This window comes from Vipera berus (genome assembly GCF_964194415.1).
Source record: "Vipera berus genome assembly, chromosome: 5".
Lineage (NCBI taxonomy): Eukaryota > Metazoa > Chordata > Lepidosauria > Squamata > Viperidae > Vipera > Vipera berus.
Genome location: NC_138207.1, coordinates 46,054,198 through 46,076,950, shown reverse-complemented (window position 1 = coordinate 46,076,950; position 22,753 = coordinate 46,054,198). Strand labels below are relative to the sequence as shown.

The 22,753-nt window shown below is 40.9% G+C and overlaps 1 protein-coding gene across 7 annotated transcripts; it reads left to right on the top strand.

The window, feature by feature from the left end:
• Nucleotides 1-990: 990 nt before the first annotated feature.
• Nucleotides 991-22,711, top strand: ZFYVE27 (zinc finger FYVE-type containing 27). Of its 7 annotated transcripts, XM_081328403.1 has the most exons (13): nt 991-1,166; nt 2,312-2,515; nt 3,165-3,235; nt 3,515-3,701; nt 7,668-7,763; nt 9,890-10,002; nt 12,967-13,109; nt 13,474-13,545; nt 14,171-14,191; nt 14,788-14,932; nt 16,159-16,205; nt 16,349-16,430; nt 17,131-22,711. In XM_081328403.1, the coding sequence occupies exons 2-13, from the start codon at nt 2,313-2,315 to the stop codon at nt 17,193-17,195; spliced, it is 1,245 nt and encodes a 414-aa protein (XP_081184529.1). In that variant the 5' UTR covers nt 991-1,166; nt 2,312; the 3' UTR covers nt 17,196-22,711. The 7 variants fall into 7 exon arrangements, with proteins under 7 accessions (XP_081184529.1, XP_081184530.1, XP_081184524.1 ...); XM_081328404.1 differs by lacking the exon at nt 14,171-14,191; XM_081328398.1 differs by having other exon boundaries at nt 16,159-16,430.
• The last annotated feature ends 42 nt before the right edge of the window (nt 22,712-22,753 follow it).

Sequence of the window (22,753 nt, the reverse complement as noted above, 5' to 3'; positions counted from 1 at the left end):
ATTCTGGAGCAGGGGTAGGCAAGCTCGGCTCTTTTATGACTCGTGGACTTCAACTCCCAGAATTCCTGAGTCAGCTCTGCTGGGAGTTGAAGTCCACGAGTCATAAAAGAGCCGAGCTTGCCTACCCCTGTTCTGGAGAAAGCTCAAGGAAACGAGGACCTCTTCTGGTTTCAGAAGGGGCCTGAATTACTTTGTCAAAACCAGGACGTTGCTCGTCCAACTGCTAGGCAGCCCCAAACAAGTAAACCACATTAGGATTTAGCTATGTTGTTTGACTTCAGTCAAAATACCAGAAGCCTGTTTAGCTCAGTATGAGACGATTTGAAAAATATTAAAAATTCTGCTTAACGCGTAATAAGTCTTGAACGGTCAGCTACCTTATCATGAAATCAATTTTGGTGATTTTAGGAACCTGACTGAAAAGGCTCTAGTTTTCAGAACGCAACCTGTCATTTATTTATTTACTTTATTACATTTATATACCGCCCTTTCCCGAAGGACTCAGGGCGGTTTACAGGGTGATGAAAAGCAAAAATATAAAAGTTAAAAACAGATTAAAAAAATTATATTCGTCCCTGCATAAGTAAAACCCCAGTTAAAATTAAAATTTTCAGCCTGGGCCAGAGAGCTCGAAGAGCCAGTTTACTTTAGTTTAGTTTACTCTCTTATGACTGGTTTTCAGCTTTTGAGCAAAGACGCTCCTAAGAAAGCTTGATGACCGACGGTTAACTTTGGCACAGGACACAAGAGACAAACCGCCTTAACACGCTCAGGCCGCAAACACCACTGACGTTTCCAGGAACTGTACACTTAACTTGCCACTACCGTGAGCAAGAAATCCAACTCCGATAGGTTGAGGACCAGACGCTTTTAGCCAATAGAAGGTGAGCTTTTCCGGGGGGACTGTCCGCCGGTGTGACCCTTCACGCGCTTCGGATTGGGTCGCTGCCTCTGATTGGCTCGCTGCCTCTGATAGGCGGGTTATGGCAGCCGCTTTCCCGAAGCTTATGCCGAGTAGCGAAGCTTAGGCACAGCCGGGTCTCTCTTGCTAGGAAGTCCGGGCGGCTGCGAGAGGGGCGAGGTCGAGTTGAGCAGAGCCGCTGGAGAGGCTCCGCCCCTTCTCCTGATTTGAGATTGGGGTGAGTGTGAAGCGGAGCAGGATCGAGGTGAGGCTTTGGTAGCTGGTAGGTCTCCATGATCTGGTGCAGGGAATCTGTGCCGTCCTTGAAGCAAACCTCTCCAACCTTGAACCCTCTAGATGCGATGAATTCCTATAGTTCTCGCCAGCGCGGCAAGGACATGTTGGGTGCGATGCTGGCAGCTGTAATTCAGTGCATCTGGACGGCGTCAGGTGGGAAAAGATGCCATATAGGGAATGTTTGCACCATCGTATCGGTATTCTCTAAAGACTTAAATTGTGGGGTTTTGTGGTTTCCTTCCTGGAAGGATGCTCATGCCGGTGAAGGGGAAATAAGGTTGACGACACAGGGATGAAGAGAATGCAGATGGCTGGATTTCTTTGTATCTTGTAGTTATTAATCACAGATCTGTTCATCTATGAATAAATTGAAAACTTTCTTCATTCCTGGAAAAGGATTTAGGGTCTTTTATGTTATGTATTGGGATGATGAAAGAGCATTGGTCATGAGTTTGTCTTGTTTTGATGCAATTTGATTCAGGTAACAGGATTGCCCAGTTAGACTATAATGCAGAATGTGATTTGGTCTATTTTTATTTTTTCTACCAGAGATGCACCTTTCAACTTTTGATACATTAAAGATCGTAGGCTAAGGACTTGTTAGCACTTGTCAGCATATTGGTTAGATGATGATATAGGGGGCTATTTTCTTTCTACCTTTACCCTCTGTGCAATGGATATTTATGAAGAGATATTTTCTTCATAAAGAAATGATAAATTAATAAATGTAAATATGATTTTATGCTTTTTTTGTTTCCAATGGACTTTCTACCAAATTCTCATGCAACCTCTTCATGCAATATTCATTTCTTCATTATTGTCTGAATGGGCAATATAATTTTCTATAGAACTATGCAGCCCATGGATAAATGGCAATTTATGTTTCACTCCAATGGCACAGCAGTGAAATGCCTTGCTGGTTTATATGGTTATTTGGTCATTAATTTTTGTGTTTACAATCTCCACTATTTAACAGGCTTTGAATTTTAGGTTTTAATAGATAATGCTATGTTTCAAAACACTATTATTTCAAAACTGATCTTTGTTCACCTTAAGTTTTCCTTCAGGGAAATAAATAAAAAAATAAGTTAAATCACAAATGCATATTTACAGTATGCAGGTATCAGAACGTGATGGTGGAGTGTCCACAGGGAATGGATTAGACAGCGCCACAGCGTCTGATGCCCAACAAGTTTCGCCCTCTCACCCTAAGCCTCCTTCCTTGGACCTCTTTAATCTGGTAGTGTCTTATAAGCAACTAGAACTGTACCTGGAACCACTGCAGGATGTTGCTGAAGGAGTGTGGTTCCTCCTCAGGTTAGTGCTTTTCTATACAGCTACTTTTTTAGGTCATAGTTCAGCAAAATCTATGCCTGTTGTCATTCTTGAGAATAGAGGAATAAATTCTTTTTGTAAGGTTTGCTTTTTCTGGCCTAAACATTTAAATTAAAGGATGTACAACATCTTATGGCCATTATGTTTCTTTTGTCTGGGTTTTCTGGTGTTAGTTCATTCCATTTTAAGACCATAGAAAGAGGCTTTGTTAGTCCATAAAAAGGCTCATCTAACTTAGCATTCTTTCCCATACCACCCTACACTTTTTTAGGATCATAGTTGCTGTGATTCTGAGATTGCATGTAGCTCCTATACCTCCTTTTCTTAGTTCTTAGGATCCTTTTCAAGTTGCTTTTAAACTATGATGAAACAGTTGCTGGTAATCAACTCCTGCCACATTGATGTTGGAAACATAAGGGATTTTTAAGATAGGGTATTATGTAGGCTTTACATACTTTAAAAAAGAATTTTGAATTGGTTGAAATCGCAGGGAAAAATATATGATTCTAGATCCTTTCTAATTCTTTATGTAGCCTTCTTTGTTCACATTTCCTCAGTACTCTTCCTAATTAATAACTAATAAATAGCATCTTTTTGAGATTGTAAATGTTTGACTTCTTCCACTCCACAGCTGGCAGATGCCCTTCTGCTCTCTACTTACTTGTTTGGGCGTCAACTTTCTGCTGCTTACTCTGAGTGAAGGTGAGAAGTGGTGGATGTATATGCTAGGGACCCGTTTTCCCAGAAGTCATGAGACTGGATTGAGTTAATGGGAGGAGAGTAGAATATGATTTTGTTCAAAAAACATTTATGAAGACTGGCAGAAGCTTGTCATCATGTATGGTGGGAAAATTGCACTGACAGCTGGTAGAGAAACTTCCTGTGATCAGGCAGTATATTGGGGGACAATAAAACCACTGCTGATTAGATAAGCTGTGGGTGGCTTAATAAACTCTGCATCTATTCCATCTTGCATTGTAGCTGCTTGGTATGGGCTGTGTGCCCTGCTAATCTCAGGGCCTGCCATGCTGGGCTATCTACAGGAAACATGCCGTATCCGTCTTACCGAAGAGCAGCTGGCACGCCGTAGGTATCACAGTGTGCGGCGAGAAGATGTGAGAAAAGTTCAACTTTCTCGAAATGAGGCTGTGGCTGAAGTTAAAGGCTTGTAAGTCTGCTTGGGAGAGAGGGGGTGGGCTCGGGCATTGTTTGAGCATGGAATTGAAGGGCTGTTGCTTGATATAAGTTGCTTTCCAGAGCCAATAAGGCTGGAGAGGGGAATGTTTTGTACTGGCTTGAATTCCTGGAAGAAAGGCAGAAAAAAAATCTTATTAGGAAATTCTATAGGTTGAGTTCACTATAGTAACTTAATTTGTTTAATGTTTTTTGAGGAGTTGCAAATCTAGGAGGTTGTGCATTGGGTTTGTTTGTGACAGTGCAACCTCATCTAGTATCAAATATAGCAAAATCCTAGAATCAGGAGGCTCCCAAATTCACTCAGTCTTGCCAAGGTTTAGTCAGAGTCTGTTGTTCCCCATCCAGGCCCCCACAGCCCCCAGGCACTGGGGTAACTGGGATAAGGCATCAACAACATCACTGAATTCATCATGGGCAAAGATATACAAATGAGTATCATCAACATACTGATTTGGTGACAGAGGATCTCACTCAGATGTTAAATAGGGCACTGAAACCCGTAGCATGACATGAGGAAGAGGTTAAGATCATTCACTTCCAATCAACACAACTGAAAGCAACCCTGAAGAAAGGAGGAGAACCACCAAAATACAGTGTGGCCCATTCCCAATCCCTGTAGGGCAGGGGTGTCAAACACAAGGTCCGTGGGCCAGATCCGGCCCCCGAAGTGGTTTCATGTGGCCCGCGAAGCCATCCTGGAAACAGTGAGGGAACGGCCCCCACTGCCTTGGCCCTGGCCCAGAGACCCTCCTTCTGCCAGAGACCCTCAGATCTGTCCCACTCCTGTCCAGGCCCCCATAGGCACCCTTGATGCGAACGATGTAGAGCTGGCCACGCCCACCCAGTAGGCCATACGCACTTTAGCCATGCCCACCCAGTAGGCCACGCCCACCCAGGCCACACCCACCCGGCCCCCTGAGGGCAATTGCAATGCTGATGCGGCCCTCAATGAAATTGAGTTTGACACCCCTGCTGTAGGGTATCCAGAAGGGTGCCATCTATTGAAAACCACTGAGAGGTCAAGTACAGCAAGGAGAGATGCACAGCCCCATCCTGCTTTCACCAGAGATAATCTAAAAATGTGACCAATACCATTTCCATCCCATACTCAGGCTCCTCAAAAATGGCTGCATGGCTACCTTCTCTTCCCCCCTTCCCCCAAAAGGAGAGGTTAGAGATCAACAAAAACTGTCCAGTATAGTGGGATCCAGTGATGGCTTTTTGAGGAGAGGGTGAACAAGCACCTGCCGAAGAGGTGGAGGAACAGCCTTCTCACTCAAGGAAAAATTAACCACATTATGAACCGCCTAATATGTGTATATTTGTATTTATTGTGGGAGGCAGGGTAGGGAAGACACATTGGTGTTCTATCCTCCAATCTACCCCTTATTCCAATAAATGCACTCTTTTAGTGGCATAGTTTAGAGGTCAACAGTTGCATGTGCATCAAACTTGAGAGGTTATTGATTGATTGGCTGGCTGGTTTATAGGCTATTCCAGTCTTCCAAGAGTTTGGGAAGGGACTGTTTGTGTTTGAAGAAAACTGATACGATATCACATGACTTGCTGTATGTCCCACACTTTACTGTTTGTGATACGATGTAAACAAGAATTGTGCAATATTGAATATAACCCAATAACGGTGCACATGTGGAGAATTTCTCTCTTAAGAAACATTGGAAGACCATTACATGTTTACTTGCACTGCCGCTCTGAGGATTCCCCCACCCCATAGACTAGTGTTTGTAAGAAGCATTACATCATTTCACCCACTGGGGATATTATATATCATTACTTTGAGTCTGTAACTCTATATTGGACGGAGAGTTACTGGGAATATAAATAATTTCATTGTCCACTTCACAAAAGTATGCAATGATAGTCTAGAATAGTGGATTGATTTCAGTCACTAAAGAAGAAGAGGCATTTTTAAATCATTGGTTTTAATAAACATTTGATATGTTTACAACTGTATATAGCAATTATTGTAGATTTAGCACATCAATTGACTATCATATGATTGTATGATCATATGATTATTATTTATTTATTTTATTTATTTTATTTTAATTCCATTTATATCCCGCCCTTCTCCGAAGACTCAGGGCGGCTTACAAGCTTAGCAGTAGCCTTCATTCTATGTATATGCCTGCTTATTAGGGCTTTCACACACACACACCCCAAGCGGCATTATTACAAAGTCAGCTTAATTGCCCCCAACAATCTGGGTCCTCATTTTACCTACCTCGGAAGGATGGAAGGCTGAGTCAACCTTGAGCCTGGTGGGATGCGAACCTGCACTAATTGCAGGCAGCTGGTGTTACTTAAGGAGGCATTAGCCCACTGCTCCACCAAGGCTATTAGAGATTTTAGCTTTTGTCCTCTTTCTTGAGATTGTTCATACCATCTTTTAATGATCCTTCCTTATTTTCACTCCCCCCACCCCCCCAAGTATATAGTATAAGACGTGCTGGATCAGAATAAGACGCATCTTGCCCAATGTTGTATTCCCACAATGATTGGGGAGAAATTCATAATTAGGATAGGAGAGCAGTAGGGGTAATTCATAGTCATGATGGCTAATAGAGGTTGGCAAGGATACATGCTTTTGCCGGTGCGGTTGGTCAGGACATTTCTTAGATAAGGAACTAATTTGGCCAGGTTCCAGCATTATCACCTTGCCAAATATATAATTTGTGCTGTGAAATCAATAAAAAATGCATTTTAAGTACTTTGCATGGAATACCATATTTTATTTATGCACCTTCTCTAAATACCAACTGCCTTTTACCTTTTATAATGATAAAACTTATGTTTGACAATTTTGTGTTTTTCTTTGAATAGAGTGACTTTAGGTGCATGTGTTATTCATGTTAAAATACTGCATACACTTATTTACAAGTATCTGAATGATTTACCTTTAGGTAGGCATGTGTAGAATGGAATTGTTAGCCTCAAAAAGGTTCTGCAAAGTTGCTTGCCATTGTTACTTCTAAAGAATTTCTGCTTATAGCAGATGCTTGTTCAGGATTGCCTAATAAAGTGTCATAGTTCAGCAGGGATTCAGCAATCTGGGTCTCCCATATTGTAATGGATCATGCTGACTCTCACCTAGTCTGGGAAACTGATACAGTTGCTTTTTCACCCCCATCTCTGACTGCCAATCTAGGGCTAGCTGGCATAAGAAGCTCCTGCAGGTCTCCCCCAACTCATGCTGGGTGAGCTTAGCATGTCATCATTGATATTTTACTCTCCCAATTACTAATCCAGTGTTACAAATTTGGATAAAAGTTCTCCACACATAAATAATCTGCAACCTTCTGCATCCGGTTTTCACTGGCATGTGCAATATATTCACCCCCATCCAGTAGGTCATGAGGTAAAGTCTTATGACAGCACATTTTTCTTTCCTGTTACAACACATGCCTTGTTTCATAGCATCTGGCTTCGAAGCATGTGCAAAATTAGGAGAAACATGATACCTAGGCATGCTAAAGGCACATGTGGCAAAAGTATGTATTAACTTATCCCATCTTTGAGTTACAAAAGTATTATTTTTTTCTGGAATGCTTGGAACTTGTGCTTTAAAAAAAATTAAAACTTATTAGAGCTGACTAAATTTAACTGTTGGTGGCAACATTAATCCTAGCTTCTTCTACCTGTGGGCAAGGGTTCTGCTTTTCAACTGTTGCTGCTTTCTATGATTGTTGTTGTTGTTAGCTGCGAAGTCGTGTCCGACCCATCGCGACCCTATGGACAACATTCCTCCAGGCCTTCCTGTCCTCTACCACTTTCTATGATTACCCTGGAATAAATATAGGGCAGGGGAAAGCTTGTTCTGTGAGCCTAGGGTGTTGAAATCTCCATGTTGCAGTCACTATCTGGCTGTGAGCTAGACAGCACAGTTATATTTAAAATTGTTGTCCTTTCTTTTCAGCCTGATCCGATTAGAAGTGCTCCTGAACAGGCTCTGTGGTGGCTGTGAAGCAGCTTACCGTGTCTTCTTCTGGGAGAACCCTACTGTCTCCTCCCAGTAAGTATTGGCGTGGGACCACGGTGAGCAACCCTTTCAGCTCAGAACAAGCTGTACATTTTTTGCTTTGGCCTCCACCCTGACATAAGTTGCTTTAAGTTGATTTTCCTTGAGTCTTCTTTTTCACCAGTCTAATAAATCATCTTGCAGTTCACCAAATTGTTGTTTAGCCATTGAAGCATTGAGGAAGAAAAGGTTGGGATCTCTTCGTGAAAACTGATGTATCACTGCTGGTCTTGCTTTTCTTAGCAGTTGGATATAGATTCAGGCAAATTAGAATATACATGTGATTGGATATAACTGGATAGAACATTTCATTGCATTGGATATAATACATCATGTGCCTGCTGAGATCTGCAAGGGCGTTAAGGCGTAATTGTGAAGTAATGGGCCGGGACTGTAGAGACAAAGAGGCAGTGTTTCATGAACAGAGCTTACTTCCAAAAAACTACTTCTGCTTTCCTGGAGCTCTGCTCACCTCCCAGGATCTCTTTGTAGCTTTTTGGCACTCTTTGACATTCAAAATGTTCTCAAGTATATAAATTCACATATTCCTTTCCATCCCAGACACTAGGTTTTTTTTATGTTCTTTCTACACACGAAAAGGCCAGATTTTAAAGAGTGATACAGCTGTATTTAGCTAATAAATAAGTCTGATTAAACTGACAATCTAGCAACTCCCCAGATTGGCAGTTGATGGCAATAATTTAAAAATCAAGTTCATTTACGTAAAAAAGCTCAAAGGCAAGTTACAAATATGATCTAAATTCGGCATTATATAAAACAGTTTAATAAATATTATTTAAGGTAATTCTTGACTTACAACTGGTTGTTTAATGACCATTTGGAGCTATGTCAGCCTCACAAAGTGTGCTTTATAATTCATAAAGAACTTCTGGTCATCATAAAACGTCACACTGCCCCCTCACAAGGTCATATGCCAGCATTTCATGCACTTGGCAACTGGCTCACATTTACAACTGCAAATTCCACAGTCACGTGGCTGTGATTTATAATGTTTTTTGCCAGTTCCCACCGTTTTCTAATTTCCTGCAAAAAATACCTATTTGGGGGAATGGATTTGGACTTAATGACTGTCTTTTACTTAACAATCATCTGATTGCTTAACAACTAGCATAAAAATGGTTGTAAAATCAGATTTGTTCATGTGGTTGCCTCTATTTCATGGTTTATGACCAAAATTCTGGTTCCAATTATAGTTGTAAGTCAACATACAATTAAAACATTAAAACACACAAAAAATATATCTAACCTTGTTTTTTATAGCCATAGTTAAAAATCTGGCTGTTACCACTCACTCATCCACATACAAATTTCCTTTGCCTATGTTTATTTCATTAAACATGTGTAAATATGTGTATTTTACTAAAACGTCTGAAATCAAGAGTGAGAAAAAACAACAACAGGAGTGACCCCAAAAATGTATCAGCAATTTAGACGAGAACAATATTGCTAAAAGAACTTAAATTTTAAAAAGTTTTATTAGTGTGCTAATTCAAAGGAGAGGGAAAGTTCTGCGGAACTAGAATGTCCCCTTGAAGGCAGCAAGATCAAGGAAAAGTGAAGAAAGCAATGCAAAGAGAAGTATTTGTAAGTGAGGAAGTTGCCCAGTTTGACACCCCACAGCTGAGCCAATGTTTTTGTTTTCCATGGGAAGTTGTATTTGAGTTAGGGAGTTTTTAACTTGTTTCCCCCCCTCCTATTTCTAAGTTACTGGTACCTAAGTGTCATTCTGATGTTTATTTATTTTTTTTTTTATTTTAATTCCATTTATATCCCGCCCTTCTCCGAAGACTCAGGGCGGCTTACAAGCTTAGCAGTAGCCTTCATTCTATGTATATGCCTGCTTATTAGGGCTTTCACACACACACCAAGCGGCATTATTACAAAGTCAGCTTAATTGCCCCCAACAATCTGGGTCCTCATTTTACCTACCTCGGAAGGATGGAAGGCTGAGTCAACCTTGAGCCTGGTGGGACGCGAACCTGCACTAATTGCAGGCAGCTGGTGTTACTTAAGGAGGCATTAGCCCACTGCTCCACCAAGGCTCTGATGTTCAGGTATGTTATGTGTCTTCTGCTCCATTTTTCTCCTTTACTCCCTAGGTTTTATGGGATGCTGATGGGTTCAGTTTGTGCTCTTTACCTGTTGCCCCTCTGCTGGATCTTTGTTCTTCTTAATAGTGCCCTTTTCTTGGGCAATGTGGCATTTTATCAAGGTAAGTTACCAAACTATTATAACACGCACCTATTATATAAAGGCAGCCTTTGACTTGGAAGCTTCATCTATTCTAGTCCAAAGTGGAGTGGTTTGTCAGCTAACTGGGCACAGTTGATTTAACAGCATAACATCTGGATTGGATTGCTGCACTGGCTGCCAGTTGGTGTACATGTCTAGTTGAAAGTAGTGGCTGTTATCTTTGAAACCCCACATGGCTCAGCCCAGTGGTGGGATTCAAATATGTGAACAACCAGTTGTCTGTGTGAATGCCACTTCCGGAAGTCCATTCTGAGCCTGGGCAACAAAAAATTACCTACCGTTTCTGCTGAAGTGGTGCGAACCAGTTGAATCCCACCACTGGCTCAGCCCCAGGTCTTTTTAAGAGAAGGATACTGAGAATTCACACCCCATGCCTTTTAGAATATTTTGCCCCCTAACAAGTGGCCTTGTCAGCCCTTCATGGTAGACCAAGTTAGGTAACCGGTGTCTTGTAGATCAATGCTACTTTATTATAAAGCTATAGCAATAGAATTTTACAAGTCTGGATATGCTCTCCCCCCATTTTCCTTTATCTTTGTGAGAACTGGTGGGGGAGGAGCTATCTAAGATGTTAACTCATGTAACTTTTTTGCTCCAGACTCCTAACTTTATTTGGTTGTTGCCTTGATGGTGGTTCTTTCTCCAGTCCCTCAAAGCTATTTCCTCTGCCCTCTACAGCCCCAACTTCCTGGATTTTAGGAAGACCTTAAAAACATTTTTATTATGGGTGCTGGTGATGGTCCTAGGCTGTTCTGGTCAGGATTGTTGAGGATTTATTTTTTTATTTTTTGTAATTTCATTACGTAGCACTGAGTCCTTTGGGAAATGTGCTATCTGTAAATGATTATATAATTAAAATGTAAACAAATAAATCATTTCACCCATGAACTTCTCTTTGCATTGGAACTTTGGTAGAGAAAATTGGAGAAGCTTACTGAAAATGACTTTCAAGGTGGATACCTTTTTTGCTAGATACTTGTGCAAGGAAAGGAATTCATTTTATCAAATTCTGTGACTGATTCATTTTAGGTCAGGGACTGGGTGGAGAAAGAGCAAGAATCGTTTATCCATTTTTTGCTTCCTCAGGCCCATGTTACATCTTTTAGTGCTCATATCAGCCAGGTGGCAATGCCATTTCCTGCAGTGTAACTCTGATAACCCTCGAAGCCTCATCGTTGCAAGACCTTCTACTTGAAGAAGTTCAGTTTGCAGTTTCATATGGAACACACTAACAGAGAACAAGGAGTAGGATAAATAAGCATTTGAGTCTTAATAAAAATGGGAGTGCAATGATCTGCGGATATTTAATACACCTATGAAATGCATTACACATTTGACTAATTTTAAGAAGGAGCTCTTCAGAGCTTAGCAATTTCATTGAAACCTTCTAATTGCTCTCCTCTTGTTGAGATGTTTTTTGCAGTTGTCAGAATCACAGATTGCTACAGTAATGCTGGACTGAAATTTGGAGGGGCTTTTGGTGACATTTGCTTGGGAAGGTGGCAATGATTGTATCCTTCACAGTTGAAAATTGAGACTTGTGACAGATTTCAGTGGTGTGTAACTTACGTACCTTTTCACCGATGGGTTACTAAAGGGATATCCATCTTCAGAAAGAAAGCCCTGTCTTGTGGGTCGTACTGAGAACGTGATGCTGTCTGCAACATTCCAGTTGCATTTCTTTGTATAACTTGATACAGTAGGTTTTCAGTAGAAAATATACTGCAGAGATCCCTTTTTGGCCCGTGATCGACTGAAAGGCCTGTTGGGTACCTTTGTCTCATAAAATTTAGGGAAGCTAACCTCCCAGAAATATTTCTCTCCTCACTTGACAAAACTAGCAGAGTTCTTCGGCCAATGTTCTGAGTTGATGAATAGTCCACCAAAAATCTTAGACCTCTTATTACTTGGTAGCAGAAAATCAGTATGTGGGAAAATACACCTTGACTGAATGGCATTACAGTGTTCAGGTTTTGTGTTGGAAGTGCATTCTGGAGAATACATTCATAGCCGTATTTGGCTCTTTGGGTTTATTATATTTTTCTATGTGGTAGCAGACAGTGAAATGGTCTGTAATGACACAGATCATTAGACCATGGTGTGTTTACTTCATTCGAAACATAGATTGGATTCACACATCACTTTCAGTCTTGCTTTGTTTTATCCATGGTTTCTTCAACAAATCATAGTAGCTTGGGTTACATATAATGTAAATAATATTTTTACATAATACAGTAGTTGGGATCAAAGATCCCTGTAGTGGCCTAGTGCAGCATATGAGTTCATCTTTTATGATTATCTCAGACGGTGGTTGCTCTTCTTCCTGTACTTGATTTCTTGGCATTTGGACTGGTGATGGGAGTGAATGAGCTGCTGCTCTGCCAGTGTCAGAAGCTTGAGCTGGTCTTTTGGGAAGTTCTCCTGAGGTTCTGGAGGTTTAAGTTTAAGTTTAAGTTTATTGAATTTATATACCGCCCTTTTCCCGTAGGACTCAGGGCGGTTTACAAAGTATTTAAAAACATCAATACAATACAAGAGTTAAAAACAGTTAAAATAATTAAATTTGATCCCTGGGGGGGGGGAACTCTCAGCCTGGGCCGGAAAGCTCAAAGAGCCAGGTCTTCAGGTCCCGGCGGAATGACTGAAGGTCAGGGGCAGTCCTAAGCTCCATGGGCAGCTGGTTCCAAAGGGTAGGTGCACCCACTGAGAAGGCCCTCCCGCTGGGTGTTATCCGCCGGCAGTCTTTTACAGGCGGCACCCTGAGAAGGCCCTCCAAGTGGGAGCGCACAGGACGAAGGGAACTTGATGTCAGCAGTAGGTGTTCCCTCAAATATCCCGGACCCAAGCCATTTAGGGCTTTATAGGTCATCACCAGCACCTTGAATCTCATGTTGTCTAGACATTTCTTGTTTTCTGTTCCCAGTAATGCTGGACCTAAAGTCAGCTGTAGAGCAGCGCTTGGGCTTCAAATCCATCCCTGTGGCTCCAGAGCCTGAAGAGCTGGATCTTGGAGAAGTGGAAGCGACTGTCTTGCCAGACTGGACACCTGCGCTGACTGGGACTGAGGTAAGACTTGGTGGAAGGAGCAAAGCAGAGAAATAATTAATAATCTGTACATTCTAAAATCCCCTTCATAAGATTTTATCTACCCTGCCATAAAAATCTGATGACTCAGGGACTGCCTATACTATAGGATGATTCTTCTGGGAGAGTTGCCATCTTTTTTTTTCTTTCCTTCTCCTTTCTGGACTTTTTAAAGTCCCTGCTGATTATGAGGCAGAAGCAATGCTAGTTTACGTCTAAAGACAATGAGTTCTTAATTTCTCTGTTCTGTTATATTTTTTCATCTTAGTCCTGTTACTTTACTAATTTTCTAAGTTTATTCCTGAACTCCTGCTCCTTAAACAATAACTTAAAACTATTTTTGTAGGACCTAACTCCTGGCAGTGTGGAGGAAGCAGAGGAAGCAGAACCTGATGATGAATTCAAGGATGCAATTGAGGTCTGTGGTTTGAGGATCTAGATTGGCCTGTCATGAGAAAAATAAATCAGTTTACCCCTACCCAGTGCTCTCCAGAGATGTTGGACTTTAACTCCAAGTTCTTGGCCATGTTGTATGTGAATACCAGGTTGGGGAAGACTGGAATAAGGAAATATTGATAACCCAGGGGATTAAACATGACATTTGGACCAGGGTATTAGGTGATCCCTATTGGTTGGTTTGTTGATGCTTTTCATTGATTAAGATGGAATTATCTATTTGAACCCTTGGCACATATTGATTGCTGTTGAAATTTCTTTTTCAATTTAATTTGGGATTCTTTGTTACTTTGGTTTTAATTTCTCATTAATTGACCAGAATTGAGGTAGAGAAATGAGTGGCTATAAAAAGTACTAAAATAAATTCACCCTTCTTGTTCTCAGGTTAGTGAGAGGTTCAAGTTAGGTCCTTTACCTATGATGTAAATACTTCTTTGTATGTGCAAGAAAGAAAAGGGACCTTTAAATAATATGCTGTCCTATAAACAGAAAGGGATAAATTTAAAGACATGATACTTGTATTGGGCTGTACTGTTTTCTGTCTTTTGGCCATCTTCTCTTGTCTTTTGTCTTTGCTGCAAGAACAGGAGACTCAGCTGCTTGTAATGGTGAGTGCAAGAACTGGGCTGCTCAGTCCTGAGCGTGAATTCCCCTTTTGTTTTATTGTTTGTGAATCCTAACATCTTAAGAATCAGTCTATGCATTTTTTTTTGTCTGGATCATATCCCATCTCCTTATCCACTCTTCCAAGTTTAAGGATTACAGGATCCAATTTGGGATGGTCACCGGGACCAGAAGTTTAGTCTTCTGAGCTTTCGGACTTGTGCTGGAGCCTATCCTCAGAGAACTTCTCTTTCACAAGGTGTGTGAGAAAGTTCTGGTGAGAGAGAAGTTCTTTGAGGATGGGCTCCAGCATGAGTCCAAAAGCTTGGAAAACTAAACCTCTGGTCCCAGTGACCGGCCCAGATTGGATGCTGTAATATTACCCTGGGACACATATATATGCCTTTATTTTTTTGAGGATTACCTTTAAAGTTTTTGTGCCACCCCATCCTTTCTCCAGGCTTGGTCCAGCTTTTCCTAGAGTTTGGAACTGTTCTTCTGGATTGTACTTTCCAGGATGTCCTTATCTTTATGCCTTAGAGCATTTCCCACACAACGTGTATACCACATTCCTCATAACCCCTATTTCTGTCTACCGTAGGAGGAAGATGACATCTCTCAGGGTTCAGGGGAGTTTGAGCTTGGCCTTCCTGACAGTCCCTTTATGAGCAAGAATGAAGTGATTCGTAGCAAGGTGTCACGATTGACAGAACGGCTGCGCAAACGCTACCCAACCAACAACCTTGGTACTGGACTGAAAGGGGAAGTGATTGAAGGTTATTCGTAGAGGTGCATATTGTTGGGAATGAAGCAGGATTATTCAAGAGTATTGGCAGAAGAGGAGGCTTGATCGAAAAACTACTGCAGAGGAAATTAGCACTGAGTAATTTTACATGGGTCATGACAGAAAAAATACCATTCTGACCACAACTGTGTATACAAAAATATCGGGGCCAAGAAAAAGTAATCTTCAGTGTTTTTTGGTGTAGGGGTGGGCAAACTTTTATTGGCCAGGAATCACATATGCCTCTTCCTGGTTTCATTGGTTCCCAACGGCCACAAGAAAATATTTTTAGGTTTTACCTGCTTTAAAGTATGTGTGCAGTTATGTTTTAAAATAAAAAAAGTTACTTTAACTCTCTTTAATTCATCAGTTTCCACTGCATCCAACTTAATCTTTTCTAAGTTCGCCTGCTTTACTAGTCATTTCTTATATAAAAAAAAGTTGTACCACTAAATTTCACCAACATTGTATGAGAAACTTGGGGTACAAAAAGAGGCTGGGCACTGGGTCCAAAAATGTGTGGATGTAAGATAATGGAGTCAGGGTGTAAAATTGATTTTTAAAATCAAACATGATTTTAAAAATTAATTTAAAATCAGTGGTAATTAATTATACTTAATTGATTTATATTTAACCGTCTTCTGAGAAAGCGATTTGACCAGAATCACTCAGTAAGGTGAGACATTTTCTACCAATCTTCCTCTATTTCATCTGTTAAGATCTGTTGCCCTGTATGTCTTTGGTTCCTCCTGAGTATTTTAAGGCTCGAGCTGGGTAGGTGGGTATTTCACTCAATGCTAATTTCGCTGTGTATATAGAATTTTTACATTTCCACACCCGGTTCAAGGTTTCAGGTTGAAGAATAGAGCATATTTATTCAGAGTGTTTTGTTTTTGTTTTTGCTGAATCCGAATTTTCTCATATTCACATTCTTGCATAGGATCCTCATTCTGAATTTCTTGGTACAAACTGACTCCGGACTAGTCTGGTTGAATGTGAACTAGACTTGATTTTTGTGAGTTATGTATGAATCCAGTCATCAATGGCATGATGGAACCGTGGATGAACAAAGACTTTATTCAGTGGTTGGAAAAAGAAAGGAAGGCCCGGATTTTGATTTCGTTTACTAAACGAGGAAAAGCAGTTATTACATGTGATAGTTACTTGTATCCTTCTGCTCTGTTGCAGGAAACTGTGCAAGTTGTTCTGCCACTTTCTCGGTCTTGAAGAAGAGGGTGAGTCTTTTCTCCAGCCCATCAACTCCCTGCCTGGCTTGTTCCATTTGCTTCTCTACCTGCTTCATCATCTTCTGTGGATCTCAGACTGAACTCTGCAGCCTGCTCACTCACTCATCTTCTTGCGTCTTTTATTTCTTTAGCGAAGCTGCAGTAACTGTGGGAACAGTTTTTGCTCCAGGTGCTGTTCTTTCAAAATTCCCAAGAGCTACATGGGGGCTACAGGTAAGTGAATAACCACCACCACCACCCCCAAAAAGAGAGAGAGAGAGAGAGAGAGAGAGAGAGAGAGAGAGAGAGAGAGAGAGAGAGAGAGAGAGAGAGAGAGAGAGAGAGAGAGAGAGAGAGAGAGAGAGAGAGAGAGAGAGAGAGAGAGAGAGAGAGAGAGAGAGAGAGAGAGAGAGAGAGAGAGAGAGAGAGAGAGAGAGAGAGAGATGGGACAGAAAGGAGAATCCTTTAGGTAAAAGTCCTGTGAGTGGGTATTTTCCTTTCCCATTGGAGGTCAGGGGAAATTGGGACCTGCTATAGTGGGAGATAATAGATGTTTTGAAGATGTGACAAGCCTGGAAAGGCATAAAGGTAGTCCTTGACTTACGACCACAGTGGAGCCTAAAATTTCTATTGCTAAGCAAGACAGTTGTTACGTGAATTTTGACCCATTTTACAACCTTTATTGCCACAATTGTTAATGTGAATCACTGCAGTTGCCCATTGCCAAGCAACTGAATTTTGATTGTGTGACCATAGGGGTGCTGCAACAGCCATAAGTGTGAAAAACGGTCATAGGTCACTTTTTTTCAGTGCCATTGTAACTTTGAATGGTCATTGAATAAACTGTTGTAAGTCGAGGACTACCTATAGTGAGTGGGAAGGCTACATGAGCTGTGGTTAGTGCTGAAATTCTGATTGGTGTTTCTAATTGCAGCCCCGGATGCCCAGCGGGAGACTGTCTTCGTATGTGGGCAGTGTAACCAAGCACTCACCAAGTGAGGAGCCCTTATGGAATCCAATCTTTGGATGAATCTGCTGGGGATCTTACACTACACTAGTTGCTACCTGGAGGGAGACAAGCAATAGCACTGCTTCTTTTCTTCCTCCCTATACTTGTAAAAAAAGGAGGGCCAGCACACATAACCTGCTGACTGCTCTGTGTGCTCCTGCTCTCTTTCTTGAAAGCAACTGAGGAGGTTACTGCAATCCTGGTTGTGTGGAGGATTCTTCATGTGCTAAACTACTGTAGGCTTCCTTCCCTTCTCCCAATTCCAAGAGCAGACATTATTTCATTTCTAGTCTGTGGCCCCATTTTTTTCCCCTGGAGCTTGGCTGACAGGAGGTTGGCTGGCCTCATTTTTGAAAGGTCACTCTCGGCACTTGAATTCCTCAAACCTCTCAAAGTGTTTACTATTGCTGAGGTGCCATCCCTTTCTTTCTGTGTGTCTGTGTGTTCTGAACTGAAGGCTGGGCCTTTGTTCAGATGACGGTTATAGTTGGCTCTGAGAGCAGGCTTTGTAGGGCCAAGAAGACCAATTGTGGTTGTCCAACCGGTGGGGTAGCTGGATCTACTTTTTCTGCCTATTTCAGGCGGGGATAGTGTTTCTCTTTTTCCACTTCCATGCCTCTGACTTTGTTTTGTTAGTTTTTATCTAAAGCTCCTTATCAGGGTCAGACTAGGATCTGGAAAATGTGTGCTTTTCACCCCTGCGTTGTTAAAAGGCAGAAGCTGCTGTAGTTAACTGGGGTTTTTGCTAAGAGCAAAGCCTAGCTGAAAGTCAAGGAGCTTTCTCAGGAGGTAGTTCACTTCTACAGGAGTGGAACATTGTTGGATTATTGCAGAGTAATATATATATACTACCAATAAACAGCATCCTTGGGTATGAAGGCAACATTTTCAGAGTCTGAAGTAATTTTTATTGCTCTGAGGGCTAGAGGGTCCCTGCTATGGACCAATATTTCTGGAAGAAGAGCATCATTAGGCAGATAGAACAATGGAACATAGGATGCATGGTAGGGAATAAGAAAATGGGAGCAGTTCTTTGGGACAATACAGGATATGGTGGTTTCTGCAAAACAGATTCATTGTGGCTATAATGTGCTGACATGTGGGATAAGGAGTGGAGCTTAATATATGTAATCCTAAATGCCAAAAGGAAATGTTTTTTGTGGAGCTGACAGTATCTTGGACAGTACCTTTGAGACTCAACCATGGTGAAGTATTGGGTGTGCCTGATAGGAATGTAACTGAGAATGTCTTTTGCTTTGGGGACATTAGGAACCTAAATACAAAGCCTGGCTGGAAATAGATTTGGAACACTATGCTTTTGACTTAATAGATAAACTAAATCTCCCCTTTCACACTGTAGACCAGGGGTAGGCAACCTCGGCTCTTTTATGACTCATGGACTTCAACTCCCAGAATTCCTGAGTCATGCTGACTCAGGAATTCTGGGAGTTGAAGTCCATGAGTCATAAAAGAGCCGAGGTTGCCTACCCCTGTTGTAGACAGTTGTACATATCATCAAAGGCATTTGGTTTTCCAGTGCTAAAAATATTTCCCAGGACTAGATAGATTCTTGCTTGAAGATGTGAAGTGACAGTTTATAAATCTTCAGGCACCCCCAACATTTTTGAGTTGCTTGTTTCATTTGGGAAAGTGTTGTGGATGTTCACAAAATGATTGTTGGGGTGGAGAAAGGATTTTCTACTGACAGAATGGCTGCTATTCTTTGCTCCAGTCTATTGGAATACTACTAACACCCCCCCCCATTTCTCCAAGCACCCATCAAGTACAGTATCAAAGATGATGCTGAAAGTTGGCAATGTTCTTTATGATGCCATCTTCCCAACTGTTGTAATGCATTATTTTTTTAATATGTAATGTGTGATGAAACCAGAAGCTTAGTAGCTTCTCTGAGAGGAGTCTCTGTGCAGAGATGGGAGGTCCCATGAGAAACATGGCTTATAAATTAAAGATAAAACTTCCTGCTGTTTTTTTAAAATAACAAAATCAATGGCGGCTTTGGTGTCTGTAAAACATCAGTCATGTCTGATTCACGGCCACTCTGTGAAAACACATTTTGCATAATATTCTCACCAATAACACCTTCAATTAGGCTTCAAAGTTGTTAATTCATAGAAGCGGTAAATAGATCTGTTCATCCCACCCACCTATAAGCATTTAAAAACTAGTCAGCTGCTGGAGAAAGTTCTATGCAAGTAGCAATACAGCAGTAACCATATATTACTTCAGATTTTGTACACCACTCATACAGTGTTTCTAATAATTTCCTGTATGACTGGTGCAGTATGATTTTTTTAAAAAACTTGACCAAATGAGCAATTCCTGTCCCCCTCTCCAAACTGCACATACACAATTGCACTGGGATAGATCAATTTACTCTATCCTGATTGTTATTGTTGTTGTTAGCTGCGAAGTCGTGTCTGACCCATCGCGACCCCATGGACAACGTTCCTCCAGGCCTTCCTGTCCTCTACCATCTTCTGGAGTCCATTTAGGCTCACACCTACTGCTTCAGTGACTCCATCCAGCCACCTCATTCTCTGTCGTCCCTTTCTTCTCTTGCCCTCAACCTTTCCCAGCATTAGGCTCTTTCATTAGGTGGCCAAAGTATTTTGAGTTTCCACTTCAGGATCTGGCCTTCTAAAGAACAATCAGGGTTGATCTCCTCTAGGACTGACCGGTTTGATAGCCTTGCAGTCCAGGGGACTCGCAGGAGTCTTCTCCAGCACCATAGTTCAATTCTTTGGCGCTCAGCCTTTCTTATGGTTCTATCCTGATAGTTGTTGCCAAATCCTCTTGCTAAGATAACGTAAAGCTTTTATCACTATATTTATTAGGGTTTTATTGAAAATACAAAGAAACAGTGCTGCTGCTGCTGGCCATCCTGCAGAGTCAATAGACCTGCAGAGAAACTAATGTTGGGTGCTGAACGGGTCGGGTCAGGACTGTTATAAAGTGAGACCTTGAGGTCTCAGTCAGCCCCAGGGCATTTTATGTGTGGCTTAATAGCTTTTCCGCATTAAAATTTGTATCATTTTGTTTATGGCTTTCAAGTTAAAAACTTAAAGGATCATTTGGAAAGTAAATTAGCTTGATGAAGCCTGTAGTTGTCCCTTGAATTCAAAAATATTCATTCTTGGTAGAGTTGCAAAAAAAAAAAAAAATAGAGTAACTGCAAATGATTTTTCCCCCAAGACGTATTTAAGCAAAGATGGGTCTCACATTGGCAGATCTATCGATATAAGCCCTAAAATGATGTTGAGGAACTATAAATCAAAAGATACAATTCATGGGTATGCTCAGATTTCACTAACTGAAAGTTCTGTTTCCTGGTGGTCAGCTTTACACTTATTCTTCAGGATAATGGTGGAGTTTGTGAGAAAAAAAACACACGTAGAATGTTTTTTCTACAACTGTTCTTTGGAGAGGGTGAACCCTAACCTTTTAAATGTGTTTGGATTGCATTAAGTTTGAGAGCAGAACAAAGAGGTTTTGTTCATAAGAGTAGATTAAAGTTCTATCATGAAAGTAATTTAGGAGGCTGTTTTGAAGAAGGATGAGACAAAAGTAGCAATTGATATGGAAAGTTGAACAAATGGAATCCAAGAGCTGGTCAGTTCCTTTGTGTCAGCAAAACATTTATGCTTCCAACTTTCAAAATTGCATTTGTGTGTGTGTTTGAGGTGATTTTATGAGGAAAAGTCTTGATCTATGTCTGCAGTTGTGAAGCTTAATTGGAGAAGTTTGTTTTGTCAGTTTTTAACAATCTATTTTCATTTTATTTAATTAGCAAATAGATACCTTCTTGCAAGGAAAAATACAGGATTACATTAGAAGTAATTAAACCTGGAGATTTAGGAACAAAAAGTTCTCATTACTGCAAAATACTGTATCTTTAGTGGCAGTCCGACAGATTTTGGCACAACATAATGTCTGGAATACAACGGAGGATGGAGAAATGAAACTAAGCCACCAATACAGATGATTCTGTTGCTTGCAATGCCATCATGTAACCCCAAAGAAAAATACTTTTTAGGGGGGGGGGAAAGTAAAAGAGACAGAGATGGATAGCAAATTAAAATTCAGACTCGTGGAGACTGTATGAGAAAATATTCAGGGCCAGTGTGATATAATGCTCTTTTCCTACATAACTGATTCTTAAGAGACAATTTTCAAAGTATTATTTTTCAAATTCTATCTTGTACAAATCACCTACCTTTCACCTTCTTTCTTTCCCTCTCCTCCACACCTGCCACCCGCCACCGTTTTCTGTTCTAAAACTTCAGAAATGTCCATTTTTTTTTCACCTATGAAAATTCACCTGTTATAAATATTTAAAAGAGTTGTGGCAACAAATATGGCAGAAGCAATCTTGATATCTACAGTGTGGGTATCATGTAAGACAGCTTGCTCTAGTAGTTGGCACCATACTAGAAACCAGGAGATTATGAGTTCTAGTCCCACCTTAGGCGTGTGGCTTTGGGCCAGTCACTCTGGCCCAACCTGCCTTATAGAATTGTTGTGAGAAAATAGAAGAAACGGATATTATATATATTTGCCACCTTGAATTATTTACAAAATAATAAAGGTGGGATAAAAAATAAATTAAATATGTAAATTTTGCAAACTTCCACAACTTAAAGTTCACATTTCTTAGAGTTGCCAGGTTGAGATACACTGTTGTAGAGAATCTGAAAAAGCTTTTATCCTGGTTGGAAAAGATATTTCTTCTCATCCACTCTCCTCCCTGCAAGTTTTGGCTAGCAATAAGTCCCTATGAAACATGAAATTGTATGCAAGCAGGATTATTCCTTTCCATTTACTTAGGCACTTCTTCTGTCCCCCAGCCATGCTAATGCTGTATATGCATTTGTGTGCCCAGCTGTAGGAGACAAGGAAAGTAACTCCACCCTGTTTGCCATCCTCTTGGTGGTCTGGCATCCTGCAGGGTGGACAGCCACCTGGAAGGCCTGGTTGGTTTGGCATCCTTCCTTGAAGGTAAACACAGGAGTACTGATACTTTGATACATTGCCAGCCTCCAGAATGATATTAGAAATAGTTTTAAAACATATCCAGCAACTTTGCCTTAAAATATGCCTACATGTTTCAGAGTAGAGCTGCTAATGGCAGGAATGTATGGAAGTAAAATTATGGGTAAAGAGTCCCTTTTGCTCAAAAGTATTGACTGCCCTTTAGCACCATCTCAAAAAATTGCTCAATCTTTGCTTGAAATTCTATTTGGTTTGGTAAGAAGCTAGAAGGGAAAGTTGGGTTGGAGTTGAGAAAGGCCAAAATTTGGTCAGGCCCAATAAAGTCCTAGTTTCAGCAACATGTATTTTTTCAAGCACATGAGAATACAATGATCTGCCATGCTTGGAACCTGATTCCTGGACTATTGTTAAAAAATAATGTATTAAGTCGCTTTAGAGTAGGTTTAAAAGGATGTATACATGAATGGTTCATTAAACATGGATTTCCTGCTCTTAATCTTTATGCATTTTAAGACTTTTTATTAGAATGAAATGAAAA